Source organism: Onychomys torridus, chromosome 12 (genome assembly GCF_903995425.1).
Source record: "Onychomys torridus chromosome 12, mOncTor1.1, whole genome shotgun sequence".
Taxonomy (NCBI): domain Eukaryota; kingdom Metazoa; phylum Chordata; class Mammalia; order Rodentia; family Cricetidae; genus Onychomys; species Onychomys torridus.
Window position 1 is genome coordinate 24,179,418 of NC_050454.1, and position 19,593 is coordinate 24,199,010.

At 41.4% G+C, this 19,593-nt stretch overlaps 1 protein-coding gene across 1 annotated transcript in view; it reads left to right on the plus strand.

Annotated features, from left to right (window-relative positions):
- The window catches only part of Cfap44 (cilia and flagella associated protein 44), a 95,043-nt gene that overhangs the window by 11,201 nt on the left and 64,249 nt on the right, over positions 1–19,593 (plus strand). The window contains exons 5-15 of the mRNA XM_036203287.1: positions 2,637–2,799; positions 4,335–4,437; positions 6,916–7,132; positions 9,149–9,263; positions 12,517–12,681; positions 14,585–14,740; positions 15,046–15,093; positions 15,486–15,585; positions 16,908–17,002; positions 18,121–18,330; positions 19,058–19,168. Coding sequence (XP_036059180.1) covers positions 2,637–2,799; positions 4,335–4,437; positions 6,916–7,132; positions 9,149–9,263; positions 12,517–12,681; positions 14,585–14,740; positions 15,046–15,093; positions 15,486–15,585; positions 16,908–17,002; positions 18,121–18,330; positions 19,058–19,168 — 1,483 coding nt within the window. The remainder of the gene's footprint in view (positions 1–2,636; positions 2,800–4,334; positions 4,438–6,915; positions 7,133–9,148; positions 9,264–12,516; positions 12,682–14,584; positions 14,741–15,045; positions 15,094–15,485; positions 15,586–16,907; positions 17,003–18,120; positions 18,331–19,057; positions 19,169–19,593) is intronic.

The following is a 19,593-nucleotide window of genomic DNA, read 5'->3' on the forward strand; positions in this document are numbered from 1 at the left end:
TCAAAATGTATATAACTATTGATTTAAATGTGTCATGCCCAATAAAATGAAAGATTAACTAACTGTAGTAGCTACTTTTGCTGCCAGGGTCTTCACTGTGCTATCAGCTATACATTTATAATGTGGGAAAGTTTTATTTCAAACTACAAACTACAGACCCTGGAGCAAATATGGCCTCTGCCCTGTTTGTGTAAATAAAGTTTTATTGCAGCACAGACACACTCAATTACATCCTGTCTATGGCTGCTTAAGTAGTTGAGATTAGATACCAACATATTTACTTCTTGCCTTACAAAGAAAAAGCTTACCAACCTTTGTCTTAGGAAACTGTAAAAAATGAGGCAGCAGCGGTGGTAGTGGTGGTGGAGGTGGTGGTGGTGGTGGTGGTGGTGGTGGTGGTGGTGGTGGTGGTACCTGAAGGGGAATCCTAATTTAAACTAAACTTTTTGTTTGAGGCAAGCCATGGGGAGAAATGATGTTTTGAGGAAGCTCTTTGCATAGATGGACCAGGCAATTCATGAGATGTGGTTTGAAGGAGTCTATGGAGCATCTCACTGCCATTTTCTTCTTGTCCCAGGCTGGCCTTTCTTTGCCAGTGCCTGTCTAGAGACATGATTGCTTTCTTTCCTCCAAGTGTTGATGGGGCCATTGTTAAGGCTGACACTTTCCCATCATGCATCAGTAGAGTTGTTGGAGTCAAGTCTGAGCAGATGGGCCGTGATGCAGCACATTTTGATTGATTTGTGAGGATAGATGAAAGGGGAGGGAACTGACAAGAATGTTTGTGTCTGCTGTCAGCAGGCTGGGTCTGTGAGAAGGTAATTAGACTTCATGATGACTTCAGCGTGCCTTCACGTGAATAGTGGCTGCCACCATGTGACCCACACTGTGTCTGGCCTGTTTGGAGACAGGGTACAAGCTTTCTGAAAATACCTCTGAACGCTGGTTCAATCCTAGGGATGACTAAGCTAATTTTCCCCAATTACCTTTTAATCTGGAATTTCCTCTTTTTAGTTTTTCTTTTCTGTCTTTTGGACATGATACATTTTCTTACAAATAAGTGGATCCTCTAAAAGCAATTTGTTTTTACCCCCAAGCAAGTTCTCAAGAAATGGATGTTCTTCCTCTGATCTTATCAATGTTCAACAATAAGTTTTTTTTTTTTTTTTATAAAGAATCTGTCTGCTTAAGCAGAGCTGTGATACTAAAGGAGTTCATAGATTGTGCTCATTTAGTTTCTTTGTTATTTTGTGTCTTTGTTCTTTTGAGTTTAAATGTACTAATAATATAAATTAAAAGGTCTTATGTAACCTAGATTTTTAAACTTCTATTTTGAATTAATGCAATTTTACTCTATTCCATAAGCACATACATACATAAGCACATACATACATACATACATATATTTACATTATATTACATTACATATATTACATTATACAGCAATGTAATAAAAAACCCTGGAAAATTTGTATATTTTTATGTATCCTACATTAGTTGATTGAAATAATTGGTTTATATTAAGTTTTAATTACAACTTAATATAGTCAGTATGTTATCAAAATTTGTATTAGATTTCTACAGACGTAAGAATTTTTAAAAATTTGCTTTTTACATTTATTATGTAAGTGAGTGTGTGTGTGCGTTCCCATGTATGTCAGGACATGTACACAGATGTTAGAGGACAGCTTTCAGGAGCCTGCCCTTTCCTCCCACTATCTTAGTTCTGGGGATGAGAATCAGGTCCTTCGTCTTGGCAGCAAGCACCTCTACCTCATAAACCACCTAACTGCTCTAACATGCAAGAATTTTAAATTCCTTTCGACATCATTGAAGAGGCCTATAAAATGTTTTTAGTGGATGGACTGGTGAGTAAATATACTTGCCACCCAAGCCTGATGACCTGAGTTCAATTCCTGGAACCCAAGGTGGAAGAAGAGAAAACACACAGCCATGCTCGCACGCACGCGCGCTCGCACCCCACATAAATAATAATAAAAGTTATTTTTACTATGAATTCAACAAACTTGACTGCCCGATACAAAGGTGAAGATGTGGGCTTGGTTCCACACTGATGGTGTGGTTCTGTTTTGGGGGTACAGAGGAAAATGATACCTATTTAGAAAGTCTGTCTGCTTATCCCCAAATCTCGGAATTTCTTCCAAAAAAAAAAAAAAAAAAAAAAAAAAAAAAAGTAGAGACTAAATCTCAGTACGAGCATTTTCACGTACTTTAAAAATAAAATTGTGTTTGTCACCCATCAAAAAAATTCTGGGCCAGGCAGTGTTGGCGCATGCCTGTAATCCCAGAACTTGGGAGCAGAGGCAGGTGGATCTTTGTGAGTTCCAGGCCAGACTGGGCTACCAAGTGAGTTCCAGGAAAGGCGAAAAGCTACACAGGGAAACCCTGTCTCGAAAAACCAAAATAAAATAAATAAATAAATAAATAAAATAATAAAATAAAATAAAAATAAAATAAAAAAATTCTGAATTTCAGGGTAAAGTTCAGCTACATTGATTTCAAATCTTTATTATTTAAATAGAATATTGATTTTAAAAATAGACTCTGTTGAATCACTCATTCTGTCCCTAGATAGCTATTTCGTTTCACTTATTTCCTTAGCAGCCTAACCTCAGACATTCTTTTGGCTATGACTGCAAAAAACGAGCCAACCTACAACTTCTGGACAACAATACAGTGATGTACATCGCTGGGAACCAACTGGTCCTGCTGGATTTTAAAACCAAGGAGCAGATGTACCTGCACAGTAGCAGTGGTGAAGGAATTGGTGCCATCGGGGTATGCTAACATTTAGTGACCTGGGGGGGTGGGCGAGGAATCCCTATTTCCGTTTTTCTGTGGATGCCACAGTGGCACGCAGGGTGTTCTGGGGATCACGTGAGATGCGCTGCCATCTTTATTCTAAACCTTTTCCTTTCCTTTCCTTTCCTTTCCTTTCCTTTCCTTTCCTTTCCTTTCCTTTCCTTTCCTTTCCTTTCCTTTCCTTTCCTTCCCTTTCCTTTTTCCCTTCCTTTCTTTCTTTTTATGATACGGTTTTGTTGTGTAGCCCAAGCTGGCCTTGAAGTCAATACATAGCCCAGACTGGCTCTAAACTTGGCACCCTCCCACCTTAGCTTCTTGAAGAGAAATTAAGAGGGTTTTTTTGTTTTGTTTTGTTTTCAGTAGCTGCATGTAAATAATCATGACATTGAATTAAGAAAATAATTCTAAGACTTCCTCTTGGAGTATTTAGACCAAGAGTGAGCCCAAATCTGAATTCTCCACTTCTCTCCCTGTGTCTTCCCTTCTCTGTAGCTTATGGTCGCTGGTCTCTCTGTAACCTTTTGGGTGAGTCTGAATCTTTGCCTCTGTGCCTGCCTGATGTCTTCTTTGTCTGTCCCCAACAAAGGGCTTCGCTCTCTTATTGAACAGATGATGGAATGAGGGATACTTTACAGAAATCTTTAACAGAGTTTTACAAGGGATGAAACCTTACTGACCCCTAAATAACCCAGATGTACTGCAAACACCACTGCACAGAAACCATATCTATATATCCATGCTGCTTTCAACATGTATGGTGGATATTTATTGTAACAAGGTCACTTTAGACTTGTTTGCTGTTTTCAGTAAATTATCACTGTAACACACACACACACACACACACACACACACACACACACACACACCTTAGCTCTCACCCTCTCTTGCCCTTCCAGCTTCTACCATGGGATCACACACACACACTTACCCTCAGTTTTGGATTTCCAACTTTTCAGAACAGCTAGGCAAATAAATTCTGTCCATCATGAGTCAGCCCGTCTTTCAGATGGTAAATGGACTGAATCACACATTCTGCCAATGTTTCTCTCTACAATTTAGAGTGACTTATATAGGGGTTTGGCATAAGGCCCTGCTTAGCTCTTCTTGCACAACCACCCAGGCCAGCAGTAGCGTAGCACTCATGAAATATTTAAATGTGACTTCAGAAACACTGGGTTGGGGGGACTTCAGATCCGTGTTTTTGACGAACCTTTCAAGAGATTCTGACACACACTGAATATTGAAGCCATCATCTCACCATGAATTTAGTACTTGTAGCATTAAAAATGATTGCCTTAATAAAGGTCGGCCTTATTGTTTTAATTTTCTTTTAGTTTTCAATTCAAATCATATCCATCAAGTATTTATCAGACATGCATTTAAAAAAAAATTTTAGACTGAAGTACAGTCTAATTAGCCAATTACATGATACAGCCACTAAGTACTGCACGGATAGGATCATCACTGTGAAAATTTCCTTTTATTATTTAAGTGAGATCCTGTTTTTCTAGGTTCATCCGGATAAAACTTACTTCACAGTTGCTGAAAAAGGAAGTTTCCCAAAGATTATCATCTATGACTATCCCTCTCTGAGGCCCTACAGAATCTTGCGAGGTGAGTCCAGGGGATCTTTCGAACAGGCCACGTAAACGTTAACAGCACCCAGGAGATGGCTGAGACCTCGGAACTAGCCAAGGTTCAGCAGAGAAACAAAGGCAAGAGGTAGGAAGGAAACTTATGGTGACATTGGCTTATAATTGTCAAGACTAGTAAGTCTGAAAATTGTGAGTCAGCCCCACAGGCCAGAGGTTCCTGGGAAGGAGTTCATGGGCAGTCTCCAGGCAGAACGCCTTCAAGACCATTTGACTGATTGCACAAAGCTCACCTAGAGCTTCAAGGATACAATCCGTAAAGTCACCTGATCAGAAACACCAGTCATGCTGGTGTTGCCCACACAACAACGTCTCCACTGCTGTTTAACTGAATAACTGGCTGTTACCAAATAGTGAAGATGACTTATAACATTAACCATCCATTATCTCATGGCTGGTTCTGTTTTCCGCATAATTAATTTCAGGGGTCAGTTCTCACTCTGGGAGTTTTTCAGTGACAAATTGTGGATTGAGTTCTGTCTGTAGCAAGTCTTTCTCTGTACTGCATGCTCCCAAAGAACAACATGGAGACTTATTATTAATTATGAAAGCTGGGCCTTAGCTTAGGCTTGTCCCATTAGCTCTTATGATTTAAATTTACTCATTCATTTTAGTCTACATTCTGTTGTGTGACTTGTTAAGCCATACTGCTCATGATGCTTCTCCGAATCTGGCTGGTGACTACACCTTTCTTCTTCCCAGAGTCCTCACTGTCCCTGGAAATCCTGCCCAACCTCTTCCTGCCTAACTATTGGCCATCATCTCTTTATTAAACCCATCAGAAGGTGCCTTGGCAAAGACACATCTTCACACAGTGTACAAGTATCCCATACCATTTCCCCCTTTTGGTCTAAATAAATAGGAAAGGTTTTAACTCTAAAACAGTAAAACTAATATAAAATAGGAACAATTATCAAATAAGAATAGCACTTATAATTTCCAGGTTTTTTTTTTTTTTTTTTGAAACAGGGTTTTCTCTGTGTAGCCCTGGCTGTTCTGGAACTTGCTCTGTAGATAAGGCTGGCCTCGAACTCACAGCGATCTGCCTGCCTCTGCCTCCTGAGTGCTGGATTAAAGGCGTGCACCACCACCTTCTGGCTCAGTTCATCAATTTCTAAGATTTATTTATTTTATGTATGAGTGCGCTGTTTTGCATGCTCACCTGCATGCCAGAAGAGGGCACCAGATCTCATTAGAGATGGTTGTGAGCTACCATATGGTTGCTGGGAATTGAACTCAGGACCTCTGGAAGAACAGCCAGTGCTCTTAACCTCTGAGCCACCTCTCCAGCCTTCCAGGCCATTTGTATTTGGCAAATTTGGAGAAATTACTTTATTATCTATCCTATCTTGGTGAGTCAAAAATTTTGTACTCCATTTACTATTATAGATTGAGTTCTGTCTGCTCTCTGTGCTTGGCTGTCTTTCTTCCACAAGATGAAATATATGCAACGTGTTTTTCCTTGGGAAAATATGATTATGATTTCTTCACCCTCCTTTGATAATCTTCTAATCCATTCTAAAGTCAAATGTCTTAGTTAGGTTTCTATTGCTATGAATTGACACCATGACGATGGCATCTCTTATAAGGAAAACATTTAACTGAGGTGGTGGCTTACAGTTACAGAGGTTCAGTCCATTATGATCATGAAGGGGAGCATGGCAATGTGCAGGCAGATGTGGTGCTGGAGCTGAGAGTACTACATCTTGCAGGCAACAGGAAGCTGACTGACTGTCACACCGAGTGAAGCTTGAGTGAAGCTTTGAAGAGCTCTCAAAGCCCATCCCCACAGTGACACACTTCCTCCCACAAGGCCACATCTCCTAATAGTGTCACCCCCTTTGGGGGCCATTTTCTTTCAAACCACCACACTAAGTGTGATGAAATACTTTAGAATTACTCTTTCAGGAGGTTTATGTGTGCACATCCCCCCACCCCACACTTGTGTGAGGGGTGCACTTGGCTGGGCATGCGTTTATGGAGGTCAGGAGTTGATGTCAAGCACTTTCCTCTGTTGCTCTTTATCTTATTTTTGAAGTGAAAGCTTTCAGTGCACCAGTGACTTGCCGTTTCTGCTAGACTGGCTGGCTGGGAAGCCCTTGGGATCCCTGTCTCTACCCCTCCTTCACCTTGGAATACTATTGGAATGACATCTGAACCTGGGTGCTGGGATCTGAACTCCGGTACCCATGCTTGCACACTGGGCACTTCACCTGTTGGACCATTTCCCCAGCACTCTTAGATTCTTGAACTTTTACATTAACACAGATCACAAGGGCACCCTCCTCTCCCTCTCCCCCCACTCTGTTTTCATTGGGACAGGAGATTTGCAGCACAGGGTGGGCTTGATCTTGTTATTTTCCAGTGTTGGGATGACAGGGGTGTCCCCTCTGGGCTCAGCTTTCTTTCTCATTTATCAGACTCCCATTCACCCTTTCAGATGGGACAGAGAAGGCCTATGCTTATGTAGACTTTAACAGTGACGGGGACTTGCTGGCCTCTGTCGGGAGTCACCCTGACTACACCATAACCATCTGGAACTGGATGCAAGAGCAGCCCACACTGAGGACAAAAGCCTTTTCTCAGGACGTTTTCAAGGTCACTTTCAATCCCGAAGATGATGAGCAGCTAACCACATCAGGATCGGGCCACATCAAGTAAGTCTGTTGTCCAAACAAAGGAACCAGTGGATAGTGTAAGAGCATTTTCTAAGAGGATCAAAGGCTTGGAGATATTTTTTGCTATAGCCAAGGCTACACAGAGAAACCCTGTCTTGAAAAACAAACAAACAAAACCCCCAAAGAATTGTTTTTAACATGAGGAGATTTCACATATATTTTTTAAAATACTTATTTTTATTTTATGTTGTCTTAGTTAGGGTTTTTAATGCTGCAACAAAACACAATGACCACAAAACAAGTTGAGGAGGAAAGGGTTTATTTGGCTAACATGTCCAGATCATAGTCCATCATTGGAGGAAGTCAGGATGGGATCTCAAGCAGGGCTGGAATCTGGAGGCAGGAGCTGATGCAGAGGCCATAGAGGGGTGCTGCTTACTGACTTGCTTCTCATGGCTTGCTCAGCCTGCTTTCTTATAGAATCCAGGACCTCCAGCCCAGGGCTGGCATCACCCACCATAGGCTGGGCTTTCCTCTCATTGATCACTAATTAAGAAAATGCCTTACAGTTAGGTCTCATGGAGGCATTTCCTCAACTGAAGCTATTTCTTCCCTGATCACTCTCTTGTGTCAAGTTGACACACAAAACCAGCCAGTGCATACGTTTATGAATGTTTTGCCTGTGTGTGTGTGTATATGTGTACCACAGGCGTGTAGCACCTGTGGATGACAGAAGAGGACCTTGTATCCCCTGGAACCGGGGTTACAGGTGGTTGTGAACTGCCATGTGTATCTTGGGAACCAAACCTAGATCCTCTGGAAGAGCAGGGAGTGCTTTTAACTGCTGAGCCATATCTTCAGATCCACAGGTGTTCTTTTTCAAATTAACCAGTAGTTCACCTTTCCCCTCTCTCTCCCCCTCCCCTTTTCTTTCAGTGTACCTTTTAAATTTTGATTTAGGGGACTGGTCCCCAAAAAACAGCATGAAAGAAGGAGTTTTAAATTCAGAGCGTGTTGTAGAATATTATTTTAAGGTGTGTTACTTTTGTTTATGTTGTAGTTGTTCAAAGCTGTGTTACTTTGCCTGTCTAAAACACCTGATGTTCTAATAAAGAGCCGAATAGGCAGTGGCAAGGCAGGAGAAAGGACAGGCAGGGCTGGCAGGCAGAGAGAATAAATAGAAGGAGAAACGGGGGTCGGGGGAGAGGAGAAGGAGCAAGAGAAAGAGGAGGATCCAGGGGTCAGCCACCCAGCGACACAGCAAGCCATGGAGAAAGAAACAAAGAAAGAGACACAGGAATAGAGAAAGATAAAAAGCCCAGAGGCAAAAGATAAACAGGATAATTTAAGTTAAAGAAAGCTGGCTAGAAACAAGCCAAGCTAAGGCCGGGCATTTGTAATTAATGATAAGCCTCCATGTGTGACGTATGTGGGAGCTGGGTGGCAGGCCCCCCAAAGAGCCAAAAGAGTACAAAATAACCAGCAACGGGAGTGCTGCCTTCTCATAGGCTCCACCTAAAGCAGTGCTCATAGGGTCTTGGAGACTCACAGTGTAGGTAGGCTTTTACAAACCCCTGCTGAGCTATCACACTCCTAGGAAGTCTCTTACCTGTAGCAGCACCTCCGTCTTCATGGTGGAACAAGAATTCTCACAGCCATTCCTGCCAAGCAGTGTCTACTCCTGATCTCAAGTCTGTGGCTCCAAACCCCACGCCACTGGGTCCTGCTTCCTGGATGGAATAATGTAGACCGTCTCTCATTATATCCACCCTGCCCTCATTAAGCATCAAGTACTTTCCACCTGGTCGAAATTTTCACTCAATGGCTGGTACCTGCTGCAGCCAAGAGCACAGCTCAAAATTCAGGTCTTGGCAAGGCAGAGGACTTTTCCCTCCAGTGATGACTCTGTGTTGCCTGACAGGGAGTAGACACTACATGTTATTCAGATGAAATCAATGAAGTTACAGGTGCCGATGAAATGTGATTTAGGGTCAGATGGAAACAAAAAGAAACCACCCGACTGCTACATCTGATCTTTTCCTCTCTCGTTGGCAGGTTCTGGGAGATGGCCTTTACGTTCACCGGTCTCAAGCTGCAAGGGTCACTGGGGCGGTTTGGCAAAACATCCACTAGTGACATAGAGGGCTACACCGAGCTTCCGGATGGGAAGGTGAGAGTGGCCACGGTTCCTCTCTGATTAGATGTGTACGAATGAAAGCACGCTTACCCAGAACTCAACCACGTAGTCCAAGACTGTCAGTGATAACAGATATTATAATTACCAATATGGTGAAAACCTCATTTTACTTTTTCCCATCAATTGAAATAAAAACTTTTTCCCTAAAATTTTTGTAATCCATGTATACTCACCATTTCCTGGTTTTGCTAAATATTCTATGCATATAAAGTATGAAGCATTTTCCTGTATTAACGTAGTGACATGCTGGCTACTTTTCTGATGTCATGGAATGATAATGATTTATATTGTCTTTCCTTTTTTTGGTCATGATGTTCCAAGGGACTTACAGACTCAAGGTTTCAGTCAGTCTCGTGTCTTTTGCTTTAGTGTTAGAGTGTCATTCAGGAAGATGAGTCGTTTTACAAAGATATGTGTGACGTTGTAGAATTGTACAACAATTTGTCAGTTGATTTTCTGACATCATTAGTTCACTTTTCTCTTGCTCTTACAGATCTTATGGGCCATTTTGCCTAAAATGATAGACATCCAGTATCCATTCCCCTTTAATATCTTATGGGACCTCCTGTTAGAATGAGTTACACTGTGTTCCTTGCAATCACTTCTCTTATAAGAACATGCCAGCACACAAATATTACTTGAAGACACCATATTATCTGGTCATTTAAGTGATGGAATAGTGTCAATTAAAATACGGTGTATAGGAGGAAATGAAAAGCCCGGGGGCCAGCCAGTCTAGCAGAATAAGTGAGCCTCAGGCTCAGTTGGGGACTCTGGCAGAATCACAACAATAATAAGGGGGGGGGGGAGACACTGGCGTTGACCTCTGACCTCCACACGTACTTGCATGCACACAGGTACCTACATATGCATACACCACTCACCTCCCTCCCCCAACCAAAAGCCTTAGGTGCTGGTTAAACTGTAACCCCGAGTCTATATAGCAACCTCAAATGAATCTGTCATCCAACTCTGAATACTTGTTAAGGTAAACATCAGTCTAACCTTTCTTTTTCTTTTCTTTCTTTCTTTCTTTCTTTCTTTTTTTTTTTGAGACAGGGTTTCTCTGTGTAGTTTTGGTGCCTGTCCTGGATCTTGTTCTGTAGACCAGGTGGGCCTTGAACTCACAGAGATCTGCCTAGCTCTGCCTCCCAGGTGCTGGGATCAAAGGCATTCGCCACCGCCGCCTGGCCAGTCTAACCTTTCTTTAAAGCACAGTGTGAACTGTGTCTCTGAAAGTCCAGCAGAGTTTGTGTAGGGGTAAGGAGAAGTAGCCATTTTCAATGATACAGCCACAGAGGAAATATTCAGGGGTAGGAATGAATATAAGGTATTTAGAGGGTGGATCAAATTAAGACATGTTAGCAAAGAGTTGACACTTTGTGTTGAGAAGTATTTCTGGGTCCTAGTGTGTGTGAGCAGTCTAACAGCCAGACAGAATTATTGTGCATTGGAAGAGCAGTGTTAGAAATGGGAGAAGCAGTAGATATATTTGGTCATAAAATTCCCGGTAAGCTGTCAGGAGGGAAATCTGAAATCAAGATGATGAGCTAGGAAGAAAGCTATTACAATCATTTAAAGAAAAGAGCTGATTGGGGCAGGACATCCTACTCTGAGGACCAATGGAAAAGAAAGCTGGTTGTGATTGACATTTCAGAAAAAGAATGCCTTGTAAGTTTTTGTCACTTTGGGTGGCTTTAATCATTGAACAGTTAATTTCATACAGGTTGAGATGTAAGCCTCCGTGGTCCCTGGAGGTTAGCAAAGGGAAGGGGACAGATTGGACAGTGGATGTCAAAGTCCAAATACGTAGGGGAGCTAAGTTCTAATGCTTACAGCTGGTGTCTGGTTCACAGGAGAGCTAAGGTCTAATGCTTACAGCTGGTGTCTGGTTCACAACCATTTCCTGACCGTTTAGTGAAGAACCACAGACAGGCACTCAAAGCTTCCCAGTACACACATATGATTAATGTTGCACGAGAGAGAAATGCTAATATTCCTGTTGTGACCATCATACATTGTATACATGGATGGAGTTTATTCACTGCGTAAATGTGCACAATTAGTATTCATCAAAGAAAACCCTTTTTCAAAAAACAAATTAAAGATTCTACTAACGTGAGCTGAGGCCGAATAACAGGTCACATAGGCAAGTGAGGTAAAATCAGTGAGAAAGACCGAAGTAAAGCCATCAGTTCCTACAGATGAGAAGGAAAGAGGTTACGCGAGTTTCCCATCATGCACCAGTCCACACTAAGTGTCTGTGGAATTAAGATTCTTCTAGTCAAAGATGCACAGGGATCCCAGAGAAGAGAAATGTGTTTGTCAGTGTCCTTGGCCTCCTGCTTCTGAGACAGTGTGGTCAGAGCGGGGACTTACTGAGTCATGACACTTGATCCAGAATCATGGCTCCTCTGAGAAACTTAGGGGCAACTTATGTAAGTGTTTGTGTTTTGGTTTTCTCTAGTTTTTTTCCTGTGTAAAACTGAGGGATGATGGTTATAGCCACATCTGGCTCAACGTTAGTCCTTTGTGAAAGTGAGAACAAAGCTGTAGCTAGGAAAATAAAGCACTCACACACTCAACTGCATACAGTGTTGCTGATAAGTGTACCTCGTGCATGTGGCTTTGGGCATTAAATACCAATCAATGTGAAGAAAGTGTTCAGGCAATGCTTGACACAAAGCCCTTACACCATAAGTATTACTTATTATTACATTCGTTAAGCGTTCTGAGAACCTATGTTTGATGGCATGCTCTTTGGGAACTGTTGGATTAGACAGATTGATTTGGGGGCAGTCGCAAATATCTTCCTTGTTTGAAACTGAGCTGTAATCTGCTCAGCTCACAATTTGGAAGACAGCACTACACTTAGGAATTAAGATCTCATCTGTGAAAAAATTTAAATATCCTGTTTTGACACAGTCATTCAATGCCTGAATCTTATCCGTAAGAGGTGTATAAAGAAATCTACTATGAGCATTTGTGAAGAAATTGCCATTAATGTGCATCCTAGTCACAGGCTACTAGAAGGGACATATCAAAATGTAATCAGAGGTTGAATCTGTGGTGCTGGATTTTATTTCTTTGTTTTCTTTACTTCCTTACTCAAGCTTTCTATTTTCATAATAAAAAAATTCAAAAATCTAAAAGTAACTCTTTCCTGTTTGAGGTCCGTGTGAAGATATTTAATTTTTATGCACGTTTCTTTCTTCATGCCTGTCAGGTTCTCTCAGGGTCCGAGTGGGGCAACCTGCTGCTTTGGGAAGGCAGCCTCATCAAGGTGGAGCTCTGTCGAACTGGCATGAAGTCTTGTCACCAAGGACCCATTAACCAGATAATGCTGGATGAGGGGGAAGTCATCACCGCTGGGTCAGATGGCTGTGTTAGGGTAAGGTACCAGCATTCCACTTAAGACTTGCAGACCACCTAGGTGGTTTTGTCTTATAGGCTGCTTCATGAAGCAGTGGTCACTTATTTCTAAGACCAACTCATTTTCAATAATGCTTCTCACATGGTAAACATTTGCATTTTTGTCAGCATTAATTGGAACACTATAAAGGAATCTCTTGTTCTTGTGCCTCAGGTGTTGACACAGGAGCTTCAGGAAATGAAAGCTCATATTAGCACCAGATAAACAATGGGCACACATCCTTTCAAAATACCACTATGGGCTGGCATTTTCTAAGGAATAAAAATTTCTGTTTGAAAAAGGGTCTCACTGTGTAGCCCTCACTATCCTGGAACTCCTGGAACTATATAAAGCAGACTGGCCTTGAACTCTCAGAGATCTGTCTGCCCCTGCTTCCTGAGGGCTGAGATTAAAGGTGTGCGTCACCATGCTGGTGGTGAGAATGCTAATTGGAAATGGTCCCAGAGATGTGTGGATGGGGGTTGCTGTGTACAGCCCTTTCCCAAGTCCTTGTGCTAGGGAATTCATTGATTTCACTGTGAACGCTGTCCTACCTACAGCCTGGAGGAAGCTGGAATATTGCTTCAGAAACTAAGTCTCCTGAGTTGCTGTTCAGTCCTATGTTTCCCATTCACCCTGTATGGCACCTTCTGTGAACACTACTGTTCTTAATGAACCTGTACTCTTGTGATTCGCCTTGTAGTCCTCTTGGTACATGGTCTTCTGGAGCCTTCTAGCTCTTAAATTCCCCGAGACCAATTTGCACTGTCCACATATTCTTGAATGTATGAGTTCCCACTGGAGGGTGGTCAACTTACTAGGGGCTGTACTCTTAGAGAAAACTGTCCCCCCCTCTTCCAGAAGCTAACAACTGCCGATAGCTCCATGGCTTGGGGTAGACTTGTGTGTCTAACTCCCTTCTCCATGTTGGGATTTGGTCTGGCTAGGGCTTGCATGGCTTCTGCACATGTTGTCACAGCTATTGTCAATTCCTATGTGCAGATGTTCTTCTGCCCAGAAGATAAAGTTTCCTTCTAGTCATCTACCACCCAGGCTCTCACTCTTTCTGCCTCATCTTCTGAAACAATCCCTGAACCTTTTTGGGAGGCATGGGGCATATGGGTATAATATGTGCCATTTAGGGATGAGCCTTGTACAGTCCCTTACTCTCCTTCTCTCTTTGCCAGTTGTAGGTCACTGTGTTAATCAAAATAGAAAATAAAAACTTCTCAGATGAGGGTTGAGAGATGCACTGATCTATGGGTATAAGAATATAAGTCATTGGGAGTTGGTTTAATACTATGTCTACATAATATTAACTACATAATAGCAGCAGGTTTTTCTCTTAGAGCCTGTAACCTGTCTAGCCATAGATTCTTAACCAGATAATGGTGTCAGGAATGGGCTTCATCTTGAGGAGTGGGGCTCAAATCCAATATGAAAGTTGGTTACTCACGTGATGTGTGGCACTTCTGCATCAATGGACTCCTCCCAGACCAGTCATTACTAGAGCTCTCCAGGTTCATAGCTGGGTATGACTGGTGATTGCTTTTCTCCCTCAATAACACGTATAGCACTTTTCTGGCACTGTGAAAGCTAGCCAGTCTGTACTATGAAGATCTCAGGTCTGTACCAACTTGATTTTGCCATGTTATGACTCAAGTGTATGGCATCTTCAGCAACAGGGTCTCACTGTCAAATTTTGGAGGGTCATCAAGAGCATTGTCAATAGCCTGTAATGTTTGGTGGTCTATGGGACCTCACTGGCCAACAACTCCAGAAGAAGTCACTCATACCTGACACCTTTTATTGGTTAACCTCTGGTGTATAGTAGGGGGCATTGTTGTCATGTTATAAAATACTTTCTTATTGATTTTGTCAGATATGGGACTTTGAGACCATAGACACTGCTGACATTATAGATGATACTGGATTGTTGGAGATAGAGCCTATTAATGAACTTCAAGTAGGCAAGAATGTCAACCTCTTCTCAATGATAAAGATGGATGAAATTGGAAATAATTTTTGGCTGGCTCAGGTATGTCACATTCTTCTGTTTTGGCTTTTTAACTGTATAGGGACATAAACTTAAAATAGAAATAAAATTGATTGTTTGAACTAGAATGCTCCATGTTACAGCATTATGTGATTGCCTTGCATATTATATGTTTATAGTCTTAAATATATAGAAGATATTTTTAATATATTTTAATTGCACTCTGTAATATATGTATGCACTAGATGTTATTGTTGGCCCTCATTTTAATAAATTATAGGGATAATGATTTTAATTTGGTGAAAATTCAAAATGATAAAATATTATTAACTATTTAATTTTTTTAGGATGCCAGTGGAGCCATATGGAAGCTTGACCTTAGCTTTTCAAATATTGTAAGTGCCTATTTTCCTTATTTTCTCCTAAATGCTGCAGTAAAAATTGTTTGATATTTTAAAAACTCTGCTTCATCTTTCTCCACATTAGATCATTGTTTCTACCAAATAAAAACAGGACTGTCATTATGCATTGCACAATCCTAAACATATGGAGTCTTCCTTTATATTACCTTATGTGGTCCTCACAGCAGCTCTGCTGAGCAGGCAGGAGGACCTGGGAAGTGGCATTTGATGGGATCTGTGTAAAAACAGCCATTAACGTCAGAGCCAAGACTCCATCTGGTTTTCCTAATTCTGAAGTCCAGCACTCTTTCTGATCTGTCATACTTCTAAAAATTCTGTCTCGAGTCACACCACACATCATGTTACCTGAATGTGTCTGTTCTCAGACCCAGGATCCAGAATGTCTCTTCTCTTTCCATTCCGGAGCCATCCAAGCCTTGGCTGTCTCTCCTGTCACGTATCTCATGGCTACGACTGCCTTGGACTGTAAGTATAAACAGTCCCCCCCACCGTAAGTATAAACAGTCCCCCCCCACCCCTTCCCCGTGTGCGTGTGTGTGCGCGCGCGCGCGCGGTGCACGCTTGCATGTTCATGTATATGTACATGTGTTCTAGTGTGGGTACTCGTGGTAGCCAGAAGGTGACATCAGATGTCTTCCTCTATTGCTTTCCAACCTATGTTTTGAGACAGGGGCTCTCACTGAACCTTGAGTTCACCAACTGGTTCGATGAGCCAGCCGAGAAACTCCAGGTATTCTCTTGTCCCTGCTTCCCCAGCTCTGGGGTTACAGGCATGTTCCACCATGCCTGGCTTTTTTATGGATGCTGGGGATCCCAGGTTGAGTCCTCATGATTGTATGGCAGGCACTTAACTGTCTGAGCCATCTCTCTAGTCTCGAAAATGGGAACTCTTAGTGAAGATATATATGGCCTTGTTTGTATGGAAATTTAAAATATGTGTCAATAAAAGTATTTGAATATTCTCCCAAAAAAGAAACCCTTTGAATATAAGCAAGATGAATTTTGGAGTGGGAAGTGCACAGACTGCAGAAGACACAATTAGGGAATAGACTAAAGACATAATTATAAATTCTTGATGAAAATGCTCCTCATTTTTTAGTAACCACAGGTATGCCCTTTCTGTTCTCATCATGTTCCTTGTCTCTTGACTTTGGGTATTTATAATCTTGTAGACGGTGCAAAGGGCCACTTTTTGTTCTTATCAAACTATCAGAAGGCCCATGAGATGGAGAAAAAGCGGCTCTAAGGGAAGAGACGGAGAGGATCACAGAACACATGTGATGTGGAAGAGAAAGGAAGAATACTGGGGATAGGTGGAGACGGTGGGGATGGGAATGGGGACGGAGCCGGGAGGCAGATGATGTCTGTATGTGGGCAAAATCAACTAAGACGGAGCTGGAGAGATGGCTCAGAGGTTAAGAGCACTGACTGCTCTTCCAGAGGTCCTGAGTTCAATTCCTAGCAACCACATGGTGGCTCACAACCATCTGTAAAAAGGTCTGGTGCCCTCTTCTGGTCATACATGCTGTATACATAATAAATAAATCTTTAAAAAAAATCAACTAAGACTAAGTATGTATGAATATGCCACAAGGAAATCTGTTACTATGTGTGTTCATTTAAAAATAATTAAAAAGAGAAAAATCAATACAAATTTAAAAGGCTATCAGTTGATCTGAGTTCCTGTATTTAATCCTGTAATATTTAATACATGAAAAATGAGCCAAGATTGTATAAAGAAATAATGTGTTTATGATTTGCTTCTTTGAAAACATTTTTCCCTGTAGGTTTTGTTCGTATCTATGATTTTGCCAGCAAGATTCCTTTGATTCAAATGAAATTCAAACAAGGAGGTACTTCCCTCACTTGGGTCCCGCGAACAGTAAGTCTGTTCTTTTAACCAACTTCTATCAAAAACACTAGAAAACATACCGCATCAGAGATATTTTTGTAGAGATATAGTCACTTTGTAGCTGAGAATTTTAGAAGTATAAATATTTCAAGTTGGTCTATTTTACCAAGAACATTGCAGAAATCATCTCATGATTTCACTGTAAGGGTTCATTTTGTTTTGATGAAAATCTATTTTTATGCCACTTGTGGCATAGGAATAGCTCTCTCTGTTTTGCAAAGTAACTATGCAACCAAACTTGAGGCAACTCCTGTCCATGCAACCACACTTTTTAAACACTGTGGGACTATTTGGAGAATGATTAATTCTTATTTGGGGATGAAATCACAGAGAAAATGGTTCAGGCGTGCCTCAGATCTGGCTTTCCATTACTGTTTAGATAAAGACTACTTTCAATGTATCGTGTAAGATAATTCTGTGTCCTGGTGGCTTCTGGTTTCTACCTCCAGTTCTTACGGTAACATGGCTTCTTCACTCTAGTCTGCTCTCGTAAGACTGAATGCTCCTTGAATTCTGCTTTCTCCTGACACTGGACCTTTGCACAGGCTCTGTCTGCTCTCACGGGTTCTGGTTCCACCTTCTTGTATCTACTTAGTTCTAGACCAAGCACTCTCTGATCTTAGCTTTACCATCTTTGCTTTATTTGCTAAATGCTCTGAATGGCTGTGTTTCTTTCCTTTGGCGCCCATGTTAGCTCATATTTATACTCATTTACATGTTAATGGGGGACATTCAGTCCATTTGTGTTCACCCTGAACTGCTGGTGATGGATGTCTCTTACACAGGAGGCAGGCATGCTGTTAGTATTGCTCACTGGAAGCTTGAATTGCCTTAGATGACCCTGCTTGTGGTCAAAATAGATAAATACCCTGGAATTGATGAAGGTTGCCATAACATGAAACCAAGACTTGAACAGGGAAGCCAGTGCTAAGTTATCCAAATGGAAACAAGATGTGGAGTTACTTCATGTGCGTGTGTGTGTGTGTGTGCGTGTGTGCGTGTGTGTGTGTGTGTGTGTGTGTGTGTGTGTGTGTGTGTGTGTGTACTGGGAATTTCTTAACTAAATCCCAATCCCCTGCATTTCCAAGGTAAGCTACGCTGGTGCACAGATTGTCATAGGATTCCAAGATGGTGTTGTTCGGATTCTTGAACTTTATGATCCAAAAGGGATTACACTTTTTGCAGGACGGAAGAAACTCTTAGACGCTGAGTTACAAATGAAACATGTCTTCAAACCCCATACTGCTGAAGTCACGGCTTTAGCTTATGAACGTGATGGGGAGGTTCTAGCCACTGGGGTAAGTGTGAGATTTTTTCTCATTTCCTATTGGAATTCCATGCCTAGCTTCTCTCTTAAGTCCACCTATTTCATTGTGCCTTAGATACCAAAATTAATTCGCATGTTTGCATTCTTATTTTTTTCAGTGCAGTCTGTATGTAATATGTGAGAATAGTCTTGTAAGTTAAGTTTTAATGCTTATTTTAAATGAGTAGAAAATTTCAATTGGAGTCACATTGGATGAATTACCTATAATCATGAGTTTATAGCATAGGCGTGTTCTTAAGGAGGGCTGCCTTAGGTGAGGTTTATAAAGTTCATTGAGAGAGCTCTTACCTAGTGAGTAGAGGGCTCTCCTTTGATCCTTCATACCCCCTAAATGCAAACCACAACAAAAGCCTGCCTCAGATAAAGGAAACAACTTTATAATCTACAGGAAGAAGTCATCAGATGCACTGTAGAAATATTTTATATTCTATTTATGTTTACATTTATATATATATATATATATATATATATATATATATATAGTAATCACATTTCTAGAACTATGTACTGAAACACTTGGGAAAATGAATCAAAACATTTGAAATCATATATATATAAAATCTTAATCTGGAATACATGACCATTGTGTCTGAAAGTGTAAATTGAATAGACTATATGATACTAAATCTTTGTGCTCTATGGGCTTGATGTCATAGTAATATATATTGGGTGTGCATGTTTATTTTTTTATTATCTAGAGTAAAGATAAAACTGTCTTCTTATTTGATGTGGAAAAAGATTACAAGCCAATTGGTTATTTTAATACTCCTGGGCCCGTTTGCCAGTTGATGTGGTCTCCGTCCAATCATGTAAGTCATGAGTTTTTGTCCTTAAGAGTAAATCTCAGTGTCTGTAGTGAGAGGTGCCCCCCCCCCCCACCGCCACCACTTTGGGCTGCATTTTCTTTATTCCTATTTGGCAAAATCCCATCTCCGGGTTACCCCAACTAACTTGCCTAATTTGCTACCAGTGCCAGCCGAAGACTGCAGGGGATCATCAGGTGTCAAGGAGGATTCTTAGCTCCTCCAGAATACAGTGATTTAAATGAGTTCTCCACAGCCCTTGAGTTGGCTCTTCTATCAATGTCTCGGCCACCTTGAACTCTTAACACTTCATTCCTCCTCTCTTTCTCTCAGCATCGCTTTCCAGAGAGGCCGGGGCCTTCTCGGTACCCAACAGAGTCTCCCTGATTTCTGTCTCCCTGCTCTTCTCCTTCTATGATAGAGGAACTGCC